The sequence below is a fragment of the Aotus nancymaae genome, unplaced genomic scaffold (genome assembly GCF_030222135.1).
Source record: "Aotus nancymaae isolate 86718 unplaced genomic scaffold, 86718_ANA_hifiasm-v0.15.2.pri h1tg000008l, whole genome shotgun sequence".
NCBI classification, from domain to species: domain Eukaryota; kingdom Metazoa; phylum Chordata; class Mammalia; order Primates; family Aotidae; genus Aotus; species Aotus nancymaae.
In genome coordinates, this window is record NW_026988419.1 from 30,576,753 (window position 1) to 30,595,805 (window position 19,053).

Consider the following 19,053-nt stretch of genomic DNA (forward strand, 5'->3'; position numbering starts at 1 on the left):
AATTCATTTCTGGCTGCCATAAGTAATCAAAGATGAGTTTAAAAAAATGAGATGGCTGCAGTTTCTGCTCACAGTAAGTATCTAAATCAAAGTACTAAATATATAATAAAATGTATTACATATGTCTTTGTCATTTTGAAAAAAGCTTTCACATGGTATATAGTATATAGAGTATATATTATACAGTATGGTATAATTCTTTGGTCTGAATTATCTACAACTTGCGGCTGAGAAACTCAATGGCTTATACAGTGGCAAATCAAGTTAATATTTAGGGAACCACTATTGATATTTCTACCTTACAAAACCATTACTTAATTAAATAACTGGAAAAGTATAATTTCCCTTACAAAAGAATTCTTGGAAATTGAGCTAATTAATTTGTAAAATAAAAGAACTATATAAATGTCATACCTAAGAACACCACCAGCATCTACCATGTTCTTCTTTAGCATGTTAAAGGCTTTCTCCTGCTCCATTCTGATAATTTTCTTGTCAATTTTGGGGTCTGTAGGAACTCTATATTCAGGAAACTTCTGTACCTTTTTAATGTAAATCCTTTATACAAGATAAAGAAGAATTTGTTTTATTATATTATAATCTCAAGAAACTCTACCTTATCAACCAGAAGTCTTAAGCTTAGAGAAAATTCAATTTATCTGGAAAGTATTCAGAGGCTTATGTAAAATATATGGCATATTCTCAGTTGCATTAACACTTAGCAAATTAAAAGTAAACATGATTTGAGTAAAAATATCTAAGTACTTACAGATTTTACCATTTTTCCCCCTAGATTTGCCCCTTCTCTTCATTCTCCTGGAAGCCAAAATCATCTCACTCCTGGATTACTTTAATAGCCTCCTTCCAGGCCTATGCCTCCAATCTTTCATTACTTAAATCCACTCGATAATTCAATGTCACAATAATTCTTCACATTTATATTCCTCTGTTGAAGAATCTGCCTGCTCTTTAATTAAGTACAAATTTCTTGGCAGCATTCAAGGCATTACGTATGATTCTAATTTATTTATCTAATCTTCCTTTGTATTACTTAAAATATAAAATTTCTTTTCCTGTAAAGTTCATCTTCTCAATGTTCCTCTCAATATTCCTTCTCAATGTTCCTAATGTAATACCAACCAGGTTAATTCTTCTGTAATTTTTTTTTTTGAGACAGAGTCTCACTCTGTCGCCCAGACTAAAGTGCAATGGTGCAATCTCGTCTCACTGCAACCTTTGACTCCCAGATTCAAGCGATTCTCCTGCCTCAACCTCCCAAGTAGCTGGGATTACAGGCACGTGCTACCATGCCTAATTTTTAAAATATTTTTAGTAGAGACGAGATTTCACTATGTTGGTCAGGCTGGTCTCGAACTCCTGACTTCAAGTGATCCGCCATCCTCAGCCTCCAAAAGTGCTGGGATTATAGGCATAAGCCACTGTGCTCAGCCTCTATAGCTTGCTTTATATGGTTCTCCTAACCTACAATATCATCTCTCTAACTTTCTACCCACCCAAATTCAATTTAAACTTCAACAACCACTTTAAATTGTACTTTCTTTACTGCCATGAATTTGTATGGATATATTCCTTCTTTAAAAACCTAAATAGGTAGTTAAATAATGTATTTCACACTATATTCTATACTATCATGTTGTCTACTAGTTTTTGTTTCCTGATCCATTCTCTGGGATTAAGTAAAATTTAATTCCTCTTTTGGTTTCCTTCCTTCCTATGGCACCCAACGTAGTTTCTGGGCACAAAGTAGATACTCAAAAAGTACTTGCAGAATAATGGAAAATAAAATTATTTCTTTACATATAGAGGTTTTCTACCAAGTTATACCTAAAGTTTTTATATTGCTTATACTTAAGAAGCAACTGACAAGTTTCAAATGGAAAAAAAAAGCAACTGAAAGTTTGTTTCACTGTCAGGTTTAAATATTACCTAAAGTTAATATTATAGGATTAAATATAATAAGCCTTGTAAATGGGCTTTAAAAACTTCTTGAGAATGCTGAGGTATTTATAACATGAGATGTGATCCTAAAAGTGTTTCAGAGACCAACTAAGTCCAACCACTACATACTACCTTTTAAATTTTTTATTTTACCTAATAGTTTAAAATACTTTCAACATATTTTAAAAGTCTTAAAATACTTTCAATGTCTAAAAAATTTAAGGATATTGTAAAATCTTTCATTGGTTCACATTTTTCATTTTTACTCAGAGCAATGACTATTCTGTAGTCCTATCTAAAACTTACGATGTTGGTCGGATAATCTGCTGGTAAATTGATACTATCACTCTAAAAAGCAACTATGCAATACTTGTCAACATTTTTAAAAGATACAGCCTTTACCCTAGCAATTTCATTTCCAGGAATTTTTCCTACTGAAACATTTGTAGGAGTACACAAGTATGTACAATGTTAATAACTGCAGCTTTGTGTAACACTAATACTTTTCACAGCTTATGTGAATTAAATAATTCACATAATTCACAATATTCCACAAATGGAATATTATATGGCTATTAAAAAACAGTACTTTTATGTACATATATGGAGTCAGCTTTCAGATACTGAAAATGAAAAAAAAGCAAAGTGTAAGTCATTACATTCACATTAGTATGTAGCATAATAGGTATTCGGATTGAGAATCTATGTGAATTCATATCAAGAAAAAAGGTACACTATTATCTCAGTTTAAGGAAAGAAAATATTAGTGAGCTTTACAGATTTTCAACAACATTGACGGGGTAGAGGAGGAGATCTCTATCTCTCTGCCATTATATGCATCCATATACACAGAATATCTTTGAAAGATGACTCAAAAAACTAGTTAAGAGTTGTTGCTTTAAAGACACAACAAAAGGGGTAAGAGAAAACTTAGAATTCACTGTATACTTTTTGATAATGTATAAACCTAATAAAAAATATCTGTATTAGCTATTCAAAAATAAGTACTTAATAAAAAACAAACAAAAGAAAATAAAGCTTACCGAGCTGGACAAGTGGCTTTGTAGAGCTGACAAGACCTGCTTTCCTGCTCACTGATTTTTTTTAACTGGAAACCTTTTCTTCTTGGCCCATACTGACACTCCATTACCACAGCTCTACTCCCTGTGGGCCAAAACCAACTATTGATATTAATTCAAGTGTCCATCTATTCTAGACACTAGATTAAAAGTAACTTGGTGGTGGCAATGTCAAAATCTTTCAAGTATACAGCTTTAAGGAAAGAAAACATTAATAAGTCTTATTAAGATGTACAAACATAGAAGTTTATTTTAAAATTTACCAAATGTACCATAATTATGGTAAGAAAATTAGTGAATATCACATTTACTGAATGTCTACTGGCATATAATTTTTTTTTTTTTTTTTTGAGATGGAGTCTCACTCTGTCATCCAGGCTGGAGTGCAGTGGCGCAATCTCGGCTCACTGCAACCTCCACCTCCTGGGTTCAAGTGATTCTCCTGCCTCAGCCTCCTGAGTAGCTGGGACTACAGGTGTGCACCACCATGCCATGCTAATTTTTCTATTTTTAGTAGAGATGGAGTTTTGCCATGTTGGCCAGGCTGGTTTTGAACTCCTGACCTCAAGTGATCCACCTGTGTTAGCCTCCCAAAGGGCTGCAATTAGACACATAAGCCTCTGCGCCCCGCCTGACGTGGTTTTTATACCATTTTATAAATAGTGAGTAAATGTCACATTTTGTTAATAAATATTAATATCATTTAAATTTTCTTTTCTTTTATAATTATTTTCTTATTTTTATTTGGGCTGTTAATATAGCAGCCAGCCCTAAGATGGCCTCCAGTAATCCATGCCTTCTAGTATTCATGTCCTTGAGTAACTCCCTCCCCTTGAACATGGGCTAGACTTATTAACTTATATCTAATAAATATGGTGGAAGTGATAGGAAGTTATTTTTGATATTAGGTTATAAAAAGACTGTAACTTCCATTTGAGTACTCTCTCTTGACCTTCCTTGAATTGCTCTCTTTGGGTGTAATCAGCTGCCATGTGGTAAGGGAGCTCTGTGGAAAGGCCCACATGACAAGGAATAAGGCCTGCTGACAGCCAAAAGAGTGAATCTGAAAGCAGACCCTCCCTCAGTCAAGTCATGAGATGACTGCAGCTTCAGCCAACACCTTAGTTGCAGTCTTGTGACAGAACCTGAGGCAGAACTACTTTTCTAAGTCATTCTTGGATTCCTGATCCACAGAAACTGTGAGATAATAAATGTTTGTTGTTTTCAGCTACCAAGTTTGGAATAATTTGTTACACAGCAATGGATAATACAAATAAGTAGATGTGAAAATTATATAACTTAAGATTTTAATATCCTATGCTACTCTAGGATACAACAAACTTTTAAAATATAAAATAAAAACAACAATTACTAATAAAAATGTTAAGCTGACATTAAAATATAAAAACTTCTGTTTAAAAGACACCGTAAGTAAATATAAAAGTAATAGTTTGAGAAATAGCATTTTATAACATACATAACATAGTAACTCCCCATGCAGAATTACTATATAGACTACAAACAATCATAAATCATTAATAAACAACCATTCAGAAAAATGGGCAAAGGCTATGAATAGCCAAGTCGGAAGAAACAAAAGGTAGTAAATGAACAAATAAAAAGATGTTCAAATTTACTAGTAAACAGGGAAATGCAAATTAAAACAATAGTAAAATACTATCTCATACTCCTCAGAATGGCAAAAATAAAAATATTTGACAATACCCTAAAACAACTGAATCCACTGATCAATCTGAACATCACAGAGAGACAAACAGATGGCAATAAGTACACAGCACACCTACGAGGTATTATTGAAAAAATCAAATCTGCATTTAATCTAGGATCTAGACCTGTTTACAGAAAATACAAGAGATAAAGAACAAAAACTACATCACACAGACAGAATCGGCAAAACCCAAAATATGACAAATATTATAGAACAAACTACCTAGAGGAAAAGAGGAGAGAAATCTCCAAATAAAAAGAAGTTTAAGAGATTTATTAACTAAATGCAAGCTGTGGACCCTGTTGGATTTGAATTTGAACAATCTTTGAAGGGGGAAAACTGTCAGATAAGTAGGAAAATGTAAACACTGAACATTTTATAACATTAAAAAGTTACTGTTAATTATCTTATTAAGTGTGATAATGGAATTGTCATATATGTATGTTTGTGTATGTATATACACATATATGCATACACACATATAAGGAGTCCTTATCTTTTAGAGATACACACTTTAGTATATACCATATCCTTTAGTAATTACAGATGGAATGATATCTGAAAACGTGCAATAAAATCGTCTAGGGAATAAGGAAGTGAAGGCATATGAGACAAGACTGACCATATACTGATAGTTGTTGAAGCTGGAAGATAGATACTGGGAGTCATGGGGTTTCTTATATTATTATCTCTACTTTGATTGACATGTAAAAATTTCCATAATGTAAAGATTTTTTAAGGCTAGGCACAATGGCTCACACCAGCACTTTGGGAGGCTAAGGTGGGCAGACTACTTGAGTTTAGGAGTTCGAGACCAGCCTGGACAACATGGCAAAACCCCATCTCTACAAAAAAATACAAAAATTAGCTGAGTATGGTGGCACATGCCTGTAGTCCCAGTTACTCAGGAGGCTGAGGCAGGAGGATCTCTTGAGCCAAGGAGGTTGAGACTGCAGTGAACTGAGATCGCACCACTGTATTCCAGACTAGGTGACAGAGTGAGTCACCTGCCTCAAAAAAAAAAAAAGAAAAGAAAAGAAAAAAGATTTTTAAACATCTGGCAATGCTAAGTCATGAAGTAAATGTGGAGAAATATAATTTTCACATATTGTTGACAGGAGTGAATTGGTACAAATTGTCAAGCCCTTATGTACAAATCTGAAATCCAAAAACCTCAGAGAACATTTTTTTGGGACTCATTTGGCTGTAAAGCTGTGTGAGGCTATTTATAGTCTTTATTTATTCCTCTTAGTCCTCTTTATTTATTCCTCTTAGTCTTACGGACTAGTACCAGTCCATTGCCTGTTAGGCACCAGGCCACACAGCAGGAGATGAGCAGTGGGCAAGCCAGCAAAGCTTCATTTGTATTTACAGCTGCTCCCCATCACCTGCATTACCTCCTGAGCCCTGCCTCCTGTCACATTAGTGGCAGCATTAGATTCTCATAGAAGCAAGAACCCTATTATGAACTGCACATGCATGGGATCTAGGTTGCACACTCCCTATGAGAATCTAATGCCTGATTATCTGTCACTGTCTCCAATCACCTCCAGCTGGGACCAGCTAGTTGCAGGAAAACAAGCTCAGGGATCCCACTGACTCTACATTCTAGTGAGTTGTATAATTATTTCATTACCTATTACAATGTAGTAATAATAGAAATAAAGTATACAATAAATGTAATGTGCTTGAATCACCCCAAAACCATCCCCCAGCCCCCAGCCCAGTCCGTGGAAAAACTGTCTTCCACATAACCAGTCCCTGGTGCCAAAAAGATTAGGGAATGCTGGTCTATAGAATACCTGCTAAGAGTATTCCATAATGTTACCACATTACATTTAAAAAAATCAGAATTCTGAAATACCTCTGGTCCAAAAAAATTTCAAAGGGATTCTGGACCTGTACAATCACTTTAGAGTGCAATTTTAAGATAATCTTGTAAAGACGAAATGGGCATAATTCACAACCAGCAATTCTACTTTAAGGCATATACTCTAGAAAAACTAATCACAGCTTTTCATTAGAGTATGTATACTGTGGAAGTTTGACTACAGCATTCCTTGTAATAATGAAAAGTTGTAAACAACCTAAATGATGATCAATAGAAAAATAATTTGTTCACACACTGGAATATTATACAATGATTAAACTGGATTAACTAGGATTTATAAATATCAATACCAACAGATGTAAAAAGATGTAAAAAAGAATAAGGGCAAGTAAAAAAATTTGCAAAACAAGACCTACACGTTACTATTTATGCATTTTTAAAAAATCCAAAACAATAAAATACATTATTATAGATACAAATATGTAAGGTAGAGTATAAAAATACAGACTAGAAAGATACACCAAAAATTCATGTAGTAGCTACCTATGGAATGTTAAGGAGATTAGACTTGGATGGGAAAAAGGAAGGCTACAGGATTTCAAGTTTATTTTTTTTATTTATTAATTCTTTTTTTTTAAGACACAGGGTCTTACTCTGTCACCCAGGCTGGAGTGCAGTGGCATGACCACGGTTCACTGGGGCCTCAACCTCGAAGGGTCAAGTGATCCTTCCACCTCAGCTTCCCAAATAGATGGGACCGCAGGCCCATGCCCCCATGTCCAGTTAATTTATTATTTTTTTGTAAACATGGGGTCTCCCTATTTTGCCCAGGTAGGTCTCAAACTCCTGGGCTCAAGCAATCCTCTTGCCTTGGCCTCCTAAAGTGCTGGGATTACAGGCGTAAGCGACCAAGTTTAAAATAAACAAACAAACAAACAAACCCAGCTCATTTATTTTTAATGTTGTATTTCTTTTATAGACTACTGATGAAACTTAGGCAGAAGGGGTTACATTTATCTCATCTTGTCTTAAGTATTTATTTCTCATTAAACCTCAGAGGTCCAGGATAAAACTGCACCTCTTTCACCTAATTTGGTGTCCCCATAATCCTAAAATAAATTGCTTAGTTTTAGATTACTTGGGACTTTAGTCTAAGAGGTTTGCTTGAAACTCTACTCCCTTAGTAAGCACTAACCCAGTGTCTAAGAATATTGTACATAACACACCTAATGCTTGAGAACTTCAGTATCAGAATTCTATAATAACTCCAGATTGTATACAAATTCTATACAGTCAACTTCAGAGTTACAAGCTACATACAATAGACACAAATTTCTCCTACAATATAATTTAAGACAGAAGGCTAAAATATTTAAATTGAAGGGGAAAAAACACAGCTGATGTACATATTTAAAATAAAATTGCTCTTAATATTTTATTAATAGGTTTAACTACAATTTCAATATTTTATTTTTATTTTTCAGTATATTAAAGTCTTATTTATTCACTGATATATTAAAATGCAATCTTTAATTATATTTACTATAAGTTTTTTTTTAGTTTAATATACATTTTAATCAATTAGCATTCATCAGTTACCAAAATAAAAATGTATCACCTTAGAAAAATGACGTTTTCACAATGGACTATGGCTGCTGCTGAACCTTTTAAAATAATTCTTTAAAAAATTACCTGCATTAACAAATGGGATTCCATCATATGGGACATATTGGGATTTCCACATCAAGCGTGTAGCAGGCTTGGCTGGGCTTGGAGACTGACGGGTTCCCCAAACACTCTGTGTTTGCTGCTTGTGAAATGTTAGGACACTTTCTAATTCAGTCTCACTTACACAGTAGCCACGGTATGAATCTCCAATTTTCTGCATGTGGTAGAAATTAAACAAAATTACTAGCAAATACACTTCATTGCATAATAAATGTAATGAGATGGCTGTCCCAGATGGAAGACTCATCATCTTTCACAAGACAATGTCATTTGTCCCCTTAGATCAATGGTCTATTACAACCACTGGGTCTGATTTGAATTCAACCAGTATCATCAAATGGGTATTTTGTAGGTATTTGTTAGGGAATATAATGTCAAACTCATTGCCATACTATCTTTATCAACTTCTTGTTTGAGAGAAAGAATATTTAGAAAAGATAACTTACAAGAACATATAATGTGTATCCATTATTTCTGATACTTAAAACTCTATCCTGGATCAAACCAGATCAGCATAAAACTAGCCACAAAGTGCTCATTCCCTGTGGGGCTTCCTTTAATGAAATGGATTTTCTTTTTTTTGGTGGAGTAGGGTGGGGAGGAGAAAGGAAAGAGGAAGGTAAGAAGGAAGGAGGGAGGTAAAGATGGAAGGAAGGAAAGAAGGAAGAGGAAGAAAATGCAGGCAGGTAGGAAGGAAGGAAGCCCTGAGATTAATTTTGATAGGATGCCATGCATCTATTAGAAACCGAATGAAAATTGTGATTGATTGACAAAAATGCTGTAGAAGAATTTGCTCATTATATCAACATTCTTCTTATAAAGATCCTTCTCTGAGGCCAGGCATAGTGGCTCACATCTGTAATCCCAGCACTGTGGGAGGCTGAGGCGGGCAGATCACCCGAGGTCAGGAGTTTGACACCAGCCTGGTCAATATGGCAAAACCCGTCTCTACTAAAAATACAAAAATTAGCTGGGTGTGGTGGCACTCGCCTGCAGTCCCAGCTACCTGGGAGGCTGAGGCACGAGAATCTCCTGAACCTGGAAGGCAGAGGTTGCAGTGAGCTGAGATTGTGCCACTGTACTCCAGCCTGGGCAACAGAGCAAGGCATTGTCTAAATGTCTTAAAAAAAAAAAAAAAAAGATCCTTCTCTGAGAGAAATTTGTCTGGTCTTAGTACCAAAAATAATCAATGGTTTGCTTATGTATTACAAAAATTAGCACAATTTTTAAATCTAACAGGCACAGAATTTAGTAACTACATTTCCCCTTTTGAAAAGCAGATACCTAGGTTACAGACAAGTATATGTATACATATACACACAGTTGGTTAAGACACGTATTTTCTTAAGACTTCTGTTTTATGTTCCCATTCTTGTCTTAATTGTTTAGCTCCCACTTTTAATTTCTACCTTGCTAATAAATTTTACATATTTTGTAAGTTCTCTTAAATTCTTTCTGAAACAAGGAAAGGCATAAATAATGTAAATAAATTGATATTATCTACACACAACCATTTGAGTATCTCTGTACTAGAGGAGAAACTTTTTCTTTTTTTTTTTTTTTTTTGATAAGAAGTTTCACTCTTGTTGCCCAGGCTGGAGTGCAACCTCTACCTCCCGGGTTCAAACAATTCTCCTGCCTCAGCCTCCCGAGTAGCTGGGATTACAGCCACCATGCTTGGTGAATTTTTGTATTTTTAGTAGAGATGGGGTTTTGTCATGTTGACCAGGCTGGTCTCAAACTACTGACCTCAGGTGATCTGCCCGCCTTGGCCTCCCAAAGTGCTGGGATTACAGGTGTGAGCCACCGCGCCCGACCAAAGAGAAACTTTTTCTATACCAACAGAAAATATGTTAACTGTGGTCTCTTACAATGAAATGCATAGACCTAGAATTGATTCCATGTATGTTTCCCCCTTAGAGGAAATAAGAACAGAGATGTGGGCAGAGAAGTCTTGTTCTTCCTCATTAGACTAAATATTTTACTTTGGAAGAATACATTTAACAAATAAAAAGGTATCAAATACTGTTGTGGTTGTACTTTTGGTCATAATAGTTAAGAGATAATCTGATGCCAAACAATACATTATCTGAAATTTCCTCTAAAAATATTGAAAATGCTTATGTTTATAATTTTTCTGCTAGCCTAGACAACTCTTATCAAAATATTCACTCCAAATAAATGAATATAAATTTTAGCTATAACACTATAATTTATTTATAAATTAATAGAATATATGTCAATAAATTTAAAAAATCAGAATAATATAATCAGAGCCATATATACTTATAAACAGGCCTAAAGATAAAATTTTAGTACAGTACTGAAATTTGTCCAGTTAATATACTTTTGGTCAAATCAAACATCATTAAATGAGAAATTCAAAAAATAAAAACGATTACTAAACAATATTTTGAACCAAAAGGCAGAAAATATTTCCTCAGCTATTAACCAAAAAATTTGTTTATCACTGATAGAGCTTGGGAGAGAAGAAAGAACCCCTACTAGTAAAGAAGTGGTTGTTCACCTTGGACAACCATACTCAAGTCTGTTGGATAGCAGTACCCAGTTTCTTACAAGATATATGATGACTTTAGGTAAGCCATACAAGGCACCATAGTTGTAACATAAGGTGATTTGGTTGCATGATTGTATTAATAAATGCTCTAATATCCATGGCATTCCATGAGGTTTATAATAATGATTTTTAAAACCCTCATCATACAATCACAACAGTAACTTTAGGAAGCCATTAAAAAACTATGACTAACAAAAAGTAGGGGGAGAAAAACCTAAAAATACACACACACATATATGTACATACATACATGTACTCTATTTAGAAAAGCAATAACAATAATGTCCTAACAAATGTAATATACACAGCACAAGGTTTTTTATTAGAAAATTTCTCAAACTATTAAAACAGAAAGAATATTTTTCTTTCTCTCATTTTAAGATTTGTTTTAAACAATGAAGCATTCTGATAGCTAAATATTTATTACCATCTATAGTTTGTATATAGAATAGGCATGGTCCCTTTCCCAAAAAGTCTAATTGTTATGTAACACTGAACAACCCAAGCTAGCAAATCTTTTTTTTTTTTTTTTGAGACGGAGTCTTGCTCTGTCATGCAGGCTGGGGTGCAGCAGCATGATCTTGGCTCACTGCAACCTGTCTCCTAAATTCAAGCAATTCTCCTGCCTCAGCCTCCTGAGTAGCTGGGACTACAGGTGCTGACCACCACACCCGGCTAATTTTTATATTTTAATAGAGATGGGGTTTCACCATGTTGGCCAGGCTAGTCTCAAACTCCTGAACTCAAGTGATCCGCCCGCCTTGGCTTCCCAAAGTGCTAGGATTACAGGAGTAAGCTACCACACCTGGTTTAGGCTAGTAAATAATTAAGAATGCCAATTAATACTAAAGAATTTAAAGAGAGAAATAGGTGAAGGCTAAAATAATCATTAGATAATTTATAGAAAAGATATGCAGAACTTGCACTGGGATGTGAAAAATAGTTAGAAATGGCAAGTAGAAGAAAAAAGTGACATATAGGAAAAGGAAATAAAAATGAGTAAAGGGAGAGCTAAAGAAAGATTCTGGAGGCCGGGCGTGGTGGCTCACGCCTGTAATCCCAGCCCTTTGGGAGGCCGAGGCAGGCGGATCACAAGGTCAAGAGATCGAGATCATCCTGGCTAACACTGTGAAACCCCATCTCTACTAAAAATACAAAAAAATTAGCCAGGCTTGGTGGCAGCGCCTGTGGTCCCAGCTACTCTGGAGGCTGAAGCGGAAGAATCGCTTGAACCCAGGAGGCGGAGGTTGCAGTGAGACAAGATTGTGCCACTGCACTCCAGCCTCGTGACAGAGCAAGACTATGTCTCAAAAAAAAAAAAAAAGGAAGATTCTGGAGTATCTGTCAAAAGTAGGAGGACTAGGCTAACAAGAATGAAGATGAGTTTGAGAAAAGTAGGAAATAAAGTAGGACAAGGTAGGGCAATACCAGATTATGAAAGGCATTGAAAGCTAGCTACAGTGGCTAAATTATGTGGAAAAAATAACAAGACTTATTGGGCACTGAAAAAAGACAATTAAAATAATCTTCAAATGTAAGTAGTTTTAGAAAAATGCACATTAGGGACAAGAAACAGGAGAGTCAAAGGGAAGGCTATTCCTGTAATCAAGCACAACAGGACAAAGGTCTATGGAAAAATGGACCAAAAAGAAAAAGATATTTTAAAGGAAAAACTAAAAGAACCTGGTGACTACTGCTGGGCATAGTGGCTCATGCCTGTAATCCCAGCACTTTGGGAGGCTGAGGTGGGCAGATCACTTGAGGTCGGGAGCTCGAGACCAGCCTGGCCAACATAGCAAAACCCCGTCTCTACTAAAAATACAAAAATTAGCTGGGTGTGGTGGCACACGCAAGGAGCCTGAGCTACTCAAGAGGCTGAGGGAGGAGAATTGCTTGAACCTAGGAGTCGGAAGTTGCAGTGAGCTGAGATCGTGCCACTACACTCAAGTCTATGTGACAGAGGGAGACTCTATCTCAAAAAAAAGAAAAGAAAAGAAAAGAAAAGAAAAATCTGGTGACTACCTAAAATGTGGGAAAGGAAGAAATCAGTATAAAACTTTATGCCTGGCTATCTAAGGAAATGGTACTTGTCATTACACACACATGGAATTTCAGAAGTGCAGCTAGTTGTCACATGGTAGATGATTTCAGTATGGGATATGGTGAATTTCAGGTAAAACTCAAATAAGCCTTCAAGCAAGTAGCCAGACATCTGGGACAAGAGGAAGAAAGAATTCAAAAACTGGAGGCCAGGCATGGTGGCTTACACCAGTAATCCCAGAAATTTGGGAGGTCGAGGTGGGTGGATCACCTGAAGTCAGGAGTTCGAGACCAGTCTGGCCAACATAGTGAAACCCTGTCTCTCCTAAAAATACAAAAATTAGCCAGGTGTGGTGGCACATGCCTGTAATCCTTGCTACTTGGATGGATGAGGCACAAGAATTGCTTGAATCCAGGAGGCAGAGGTTGCAGTGGGCTGAGATTGCACCACTGCACTCCAGCCTGGGGGAAACAGTGAAACTCTGTCTGAATAAACAAACAAACAAACAGCAAACTGGTGATACAGACTTGGACATCATTTTCATAGATGTGAGTTGACAGTAAACAAAGTAGGTAAGTGCTCCAAAAGATAAAATACAGAGAAAGAAGACAAGGTCAGTAAGTGAGCCTTGAAGAATTTTCTACGATAATATGAAAAAAATAAATAAATAAGTACAAGCAAACAAAGAGAAGAAACAGTTGAAAAGTAAATAGCAGAGAAACATGATAGTGAAGTTTCATGAACTACAAGGGAAGAGTTACAAGAGAAGAAATGATGGTAAAATGTTAAGGGATTTATAAAACCTCTGCTTTAACAGAGCTTAAAATCTCTTAAGAATTAAAGAATCAATGAGATCAGATTTAACATAAACACAAACAAAATATTGTAAATATAGCCCATATTAGTTGTATTCAAAAGTGGCATTTAGGGATGAACTATGGTTATAACCAGTTAAGTAATTCTAGGTAACGATTATTTTTAACTCACCTCACAGCTCCTGAGACGGCAGGCCCATATAGGTGTGTTAGAGGAAAGTGGCTGAAGAGGCGCCAGAAGAGGTTCTTCCAGCATTCTGGGATAGGGGAGAAATATATATAAACATGCAGTTCAATGAATACACAAAACACATTCAATTGCTTTATCTTCTTAGTATCAAAGATAATATATTGAGGTCATCAATAAGAAATTTGAACAATAACTACAGATTGATCTGAAAGGTATTTTAGTTATCATTTTCTGTAACCATTACTATTTTATTAACTGCTAAGTCAAAGACCTAAGTTTCTTCTTCCAGGTACATGTAGTCCCAACAAATTCAACTGTTTTATATATCTCTCCCAAAGCTTATTTTGTACTCTTATTATATAACTGTTTTCATTTATCAAAAAAATGATAAATTTGACTAGTTCAAAGTAATATTATGTGTCACTTCTTGGCCTTTTGGCTAAGATCAAGTGAAAAGTAACATGAAGTTCTAAGATTAAATGTCAAAATATTGTCTTAATTCAAAAATACTTTTATGGAACAATTAAAGTAATATAAACCATGTTCATATTTCCCTAAAATATCAGTTTTATTTTAAAGGAAAAACAAAAACTGAAATAAAAGTTAGCAAAAAAAATTTTAAACATTTTACCACAGAGGAATTCTATGCACAAAAATGTGATTAAACAATTTAAAAATTTTAGGAACTATAATGACTGTTACTTTATTCTAAAAAGTCTGTTAGTGTCAGATTAAATAAACTAATAAAATTTTCATACTGCTTCAAAAGATGACAAATGTCACTGAGGAAAAGTGGTACTTCTGACATTTACAGCTTCCAAAGTAGACTCCTTATTACCAAGATGCCTTAAAATAACTAAAGATACATTTGATGACAGTACCTTCTATTTTCTGATCTTCTCCATATTCAGCCAGCTCTAAATGTGATAATCTGTAAAAAGATTTCCATGGTGATATTAAGAGATGAGCTCCTCTTTCCCATGGACTCACCTGGTTACTGACTTTTTGGGCAATGTGAAGGATGACTGTGGATGAAGAATGTAACTGCTAGGATTGTCTGCTAGAGTATCCACGCTTACAGTTGATAAGTTTCTGTCACTGGGTTTCTCTTCAGGGACATATCAAAAACAAAAACAAGAAGAAAGTAACATCAGTATCTTGAATAAGACCATAAGAATATACCTAACTAAAGCTTACGTATTTATAATAGGTAAGGAAAATGTATGCTTTATTGAGAATAAAGGAATAATGCTTTATGGAGAATTTCTCTGGTACTTGTTTACTTTAAATTATAATACTGACTATTGTAATTTTATGATTAAGTTTTAGAATTTATACTGAATAGACAGGATATAAAAGTGGTAAAATAATGGTAAATTAAGAGTTCTGTAAATATATAGGAAAATGTAAAACTAATTTTGTTTATATACTGTGCTCATAATGTTTTCTGTAAATTATATTTTTCTCTTAAGTCTTAATGACTATTAACAAAGAATGATAATACTAAGGTAAAAATATCTGCCCTAAACCATTAGCAATGAAGAAGCAACAAAATAGTATAGCTCTGAGGTTAGAAAAGAGATTCAAAATAGAGGGGAATGGGAGGAAAGCAAAAAAAAAAAAAAAAAAAGAGAGAGAACTAACAGGCATATTATCAAACAGGTAAAGAAAGAACATATAAAGAGAAATAAAAAGCATGATTCTCCTTTCTGAACCTGAAGGGGCCAAGGAAAGAGGAAAAGAGCAAGAAGATAAAAATGATAGTTTAAAAAAAAAGTAATGAGTAACATGGCTAATAAAAATACTAATAAAGAAGCCAGGTGAGGTGGCTCACGCCTGTAATCCCAGCACTTTGGGAGGCCGAGGTGGGCAGATCATGAGGTCAGGAGTTCAAGACCAGCCTGACCAACACAGTGAAACCCCATCTCTACTAACAATACAAAAATTAGCTGGGCATGGTGGTGTGTGCCTGTAATCCCAGCTACTCAGGAGGCTGAGGCAGGAGAATCACTTGAACCTGGGAGGCGGAGGTGGCGGTGAGTCGAGATTGCGCCAATGCATTCCAGCCTGAGTGAGAGTGAGACTACGTCTCAAAAAACAAACAAATAAATTAAAATTGTTAAGGATATAAATAAAAACTTCTGTAGCTATTAGCACTATATTCTTGCTATTGTTGCTGTTATTGTTACTGTTATAATTAAGAAGAATTTATTTTATGCTCACTGGTCCTTTGGGAGGAAGCAGGAATCAACCAGCTTCATAGAATTCCAAAATGAAATAGACAGCTAACCTAGATAAGAGTTGAAAAATGAACTTTGAATTTATTCGGGCCAGGAACTGTTTTCTAATTATTCAATTTATAATCTTTTACCTTAAAGAGATCAATTTTAGCACTGACTTTCACGAGGTGATTTTTCTCAAATATTTATGTTTTAAAAACACTCTCAAATCCCCTATATCCCATTGTTACTCACCCCGAGGACTATTCACATCCACAAGCTGCCCCTGAGGTATAATCACTTGTGCCATTCCTGTCTGGGTAGATGGAATTACACGAAGTACCTGTCCATTTTCTGATGGGCTGGCAACGATCATCTTGGAAGCATTAGGAAAAAAAAAATCAAATGCATATGCCTACACTGATTTAACAAAAATTATTAGTTAAATAAATTACTAAACACATACCTAGCTCTATGGTGGATTCTATGATTTCCCCCATTTTATAGATGAAAACATTGAGGTACATAAACATTTTTTCCAAGGTCTCACAACTGATAAGCGGTAAAGCCAGGATTAAAAACAGGCACTCTGACCCTAATCCTAGGGTCTTAACCCTTAGCAGTCTTAATCATTACACATGCATGAAGTCTAATTACTTGGTAATCTGAATTAGTCTATCTGGACTTAATACATTGACCTTTTGCCAATTAGTGTATTATTCATGCATGTTTCTCCTATTTGTGTGGCTATCATTTGTCTTATGGTTAAAGTCATTTTCACTAGTTTAAAAATGGTAACTGGTTAAATGCCTAATTAAATAGGATTTATGTTTGTATCTCAGCATTTATATATAGCTTCTACAGTTCATAAAGAATACTACAGCGTGCCCCAAAAGTCTGAAAACACAGGGAAAATAGTATATTTATTGTACTTTTTTCAGTTTAACAACTGAACCCATTCCTTCAAATTTAGAGGAATATCAACTAAAAAGGCGTATGAAGTTGAAGAAAAACTTTTGGGCCTATCATTTGAAAGTATAACTAATACAGTATTTGAAATTAAGTTTATCTGATGCTTCCAAGACTTTTTGGACATCACATAAATTTTATTACTTATTACTCTCCTATTGACACAGTTTTACAGTTTTATCCAAAGTTTCCTGTCCTCTCTAGTGCAGGTAACAATCCTTAATCATTCCAACCCAGTTTCCCAGACTCCCCTTTTGCTAGGTAAAACATGAAAATATTGCTGATGCGTGACAGATTATAGCTCATGCCTGTAATCCCAGTACTTTGGGAGGCCAAGGCAAGGATCACTTGAACCCAGGAGTTTGAACTTGGGCTACCTGTCTCTACAAAAAAATTTTAAAAATCAGCTAAATGTGATGGCATGTGTCTGTTGCTACTCTGGAGGCTCAGGTGGGAGGATCACTAGAGCCTGGGAGGTCAAGGCTGCAGTGAGCCATGATCATGCTGCTGTACTCCAGCCTGGGTGACAGAGCAAAACTTTGTCTTGAAAAAAAGAAAAGGGCCATTTTAAAAAATGCAAATATGAATTTGAAAAAGTAAAAAAAAAAATGTTGGGGGAAAAAACTTCAACAAACTAGAATGCTTTAAATATTAATATATCATACACAGTTTCCAGAAATTAAGAATGGGAATTGTTTCCTTCCTTCCCCCAATGTTTAACAAGTTTCTTGAGATAAAAATATTCTGCCATAACACTTATCACTTTAGCATGAAATAGCAACTGTAAACTCTGATGACAACAACTGCTTACACATGCTGAGTGCATATTAAGTGGCAGGACTTTGAATGCATTACCTCATTTAATCCTCATCACATGTATATCAAGTATATGCATTTTATAAATGAGGAAACTGTCACACAGAGGTTACAAAACCCATATAAGGTTACACAGAGCTATTTAGTGGTAGGCTATAATTGAAGCAATCTGACTCCTTTAAAGCATCCCTCTGTACTGCCTCCCAATATTTGACAATGCTACTTAATCTAAAAGGAAAAAAGACAAAGACAAAACAACATAAAAAACCCTGCTGGACATTAAAAGGCAACAGTAATAATATTGTTTTAAATTCTTTACCCCTTATAATGACATTGAATATCTGTGAAAAAATATATATATATTTAACTTTTAGGATTGGGGAAAGCAAAAATACTCTATTCATTCTTAGAAAATGAGTGCTGTGGTTATTTTTAAATCCAAATTAAACAAAATTAAGTTGTTGTAAGTTATTCAATTATATTTAAAATTCGTATTTAAGAGTGGTATGTAGAATATCCTCTTAATTTTGAAACTATGTTTCCCAAGCACAGAATAGAAGAGTCTCATTTATTTTCTTACTTCTTAGCTTATTCTCCCTGATACCTAAAAAACTATTTTCAATTAATATAATCTGACAGTGATAATAATATTACTTTTCCTATTTTTAAAAAACCAGCTAATTACCTTTTATCTTTGCAATGAAAGCAAACATGGTTTTGACGAGTCATCTGCTACAACACATTCTATTTCAGGCAGACCATGAAAATTATCAGAAAACTTCAGCTGAGTGGTCTTTTACCTGCTGGGCTCTTTGTGTACAATATTTCTAATAAACCCAAAAGACCAATTCAGCTTCACTCCAAAAACCTCTTCATCCATTGCAGATTCACTCACTACAGAATCTTTATTAATAAACTTTTATATAAAAAGTCATATTGGGCCAGGCATGGTGGCTCACACCTGTAATCCCAGCACTTTGGGAGACCAAGGCAGGTGGATAACCTGAGGTTAGGAGTTCGAGACTGGCCTGGCCAACATAAGAAACTCCGTCCCACTAAAAATACAAAATTGCATGGTGGCGGGCAACTGTAATCCCAG

At 35.0% G+C, this 19,053-nt stretch overlaps 1 protein-coding gene across 12 annotated transcripts in view; it reads right to left on the reverse strand.

The window, feature by feature from the left end:
• The window catches only part of CARF (calcium responsive transcription factor), a 97,407-nt gene that overhangs the window by 35,389 nt on the left and 42,965 nt on the right, over positions 1-19,053 (reverse strand). For all 12 annotated transcript variants that reach the window (XR_010341423.1, XR_010341424.1, XR_010341425.1 and 9 more), the window contains exons 5-10: positions 16,425-16,545; positions 14,941-15,058; positions 13,933-14,017; positions 8,291-8,480; positions 3,003-3,123; positions 415-558 (exon numbers count right to left, since the gene is read on the reverse strand). Coding sequence is in view for 5 of the 12 variants with exons in the window: in XM_064373148.1 (XP_064229218.1) it covers positions 415-558; positions 3,003-3,123; positions 8,291-8,480; positions 13,933-14,017; positions 14,941-15,058; positions 16,425-16,545 (779 nt within the window). In the remaining 7 variants the exon portion in view is untranslated. The remainder of the gene's footprint in view (positions 1-414; positions 559-3,002; positions 3,124-8,290; positions 8,481-13,932; positions 14,018-14,940; positions 15,059-16,424; positions 16,546-19,053) is intronic.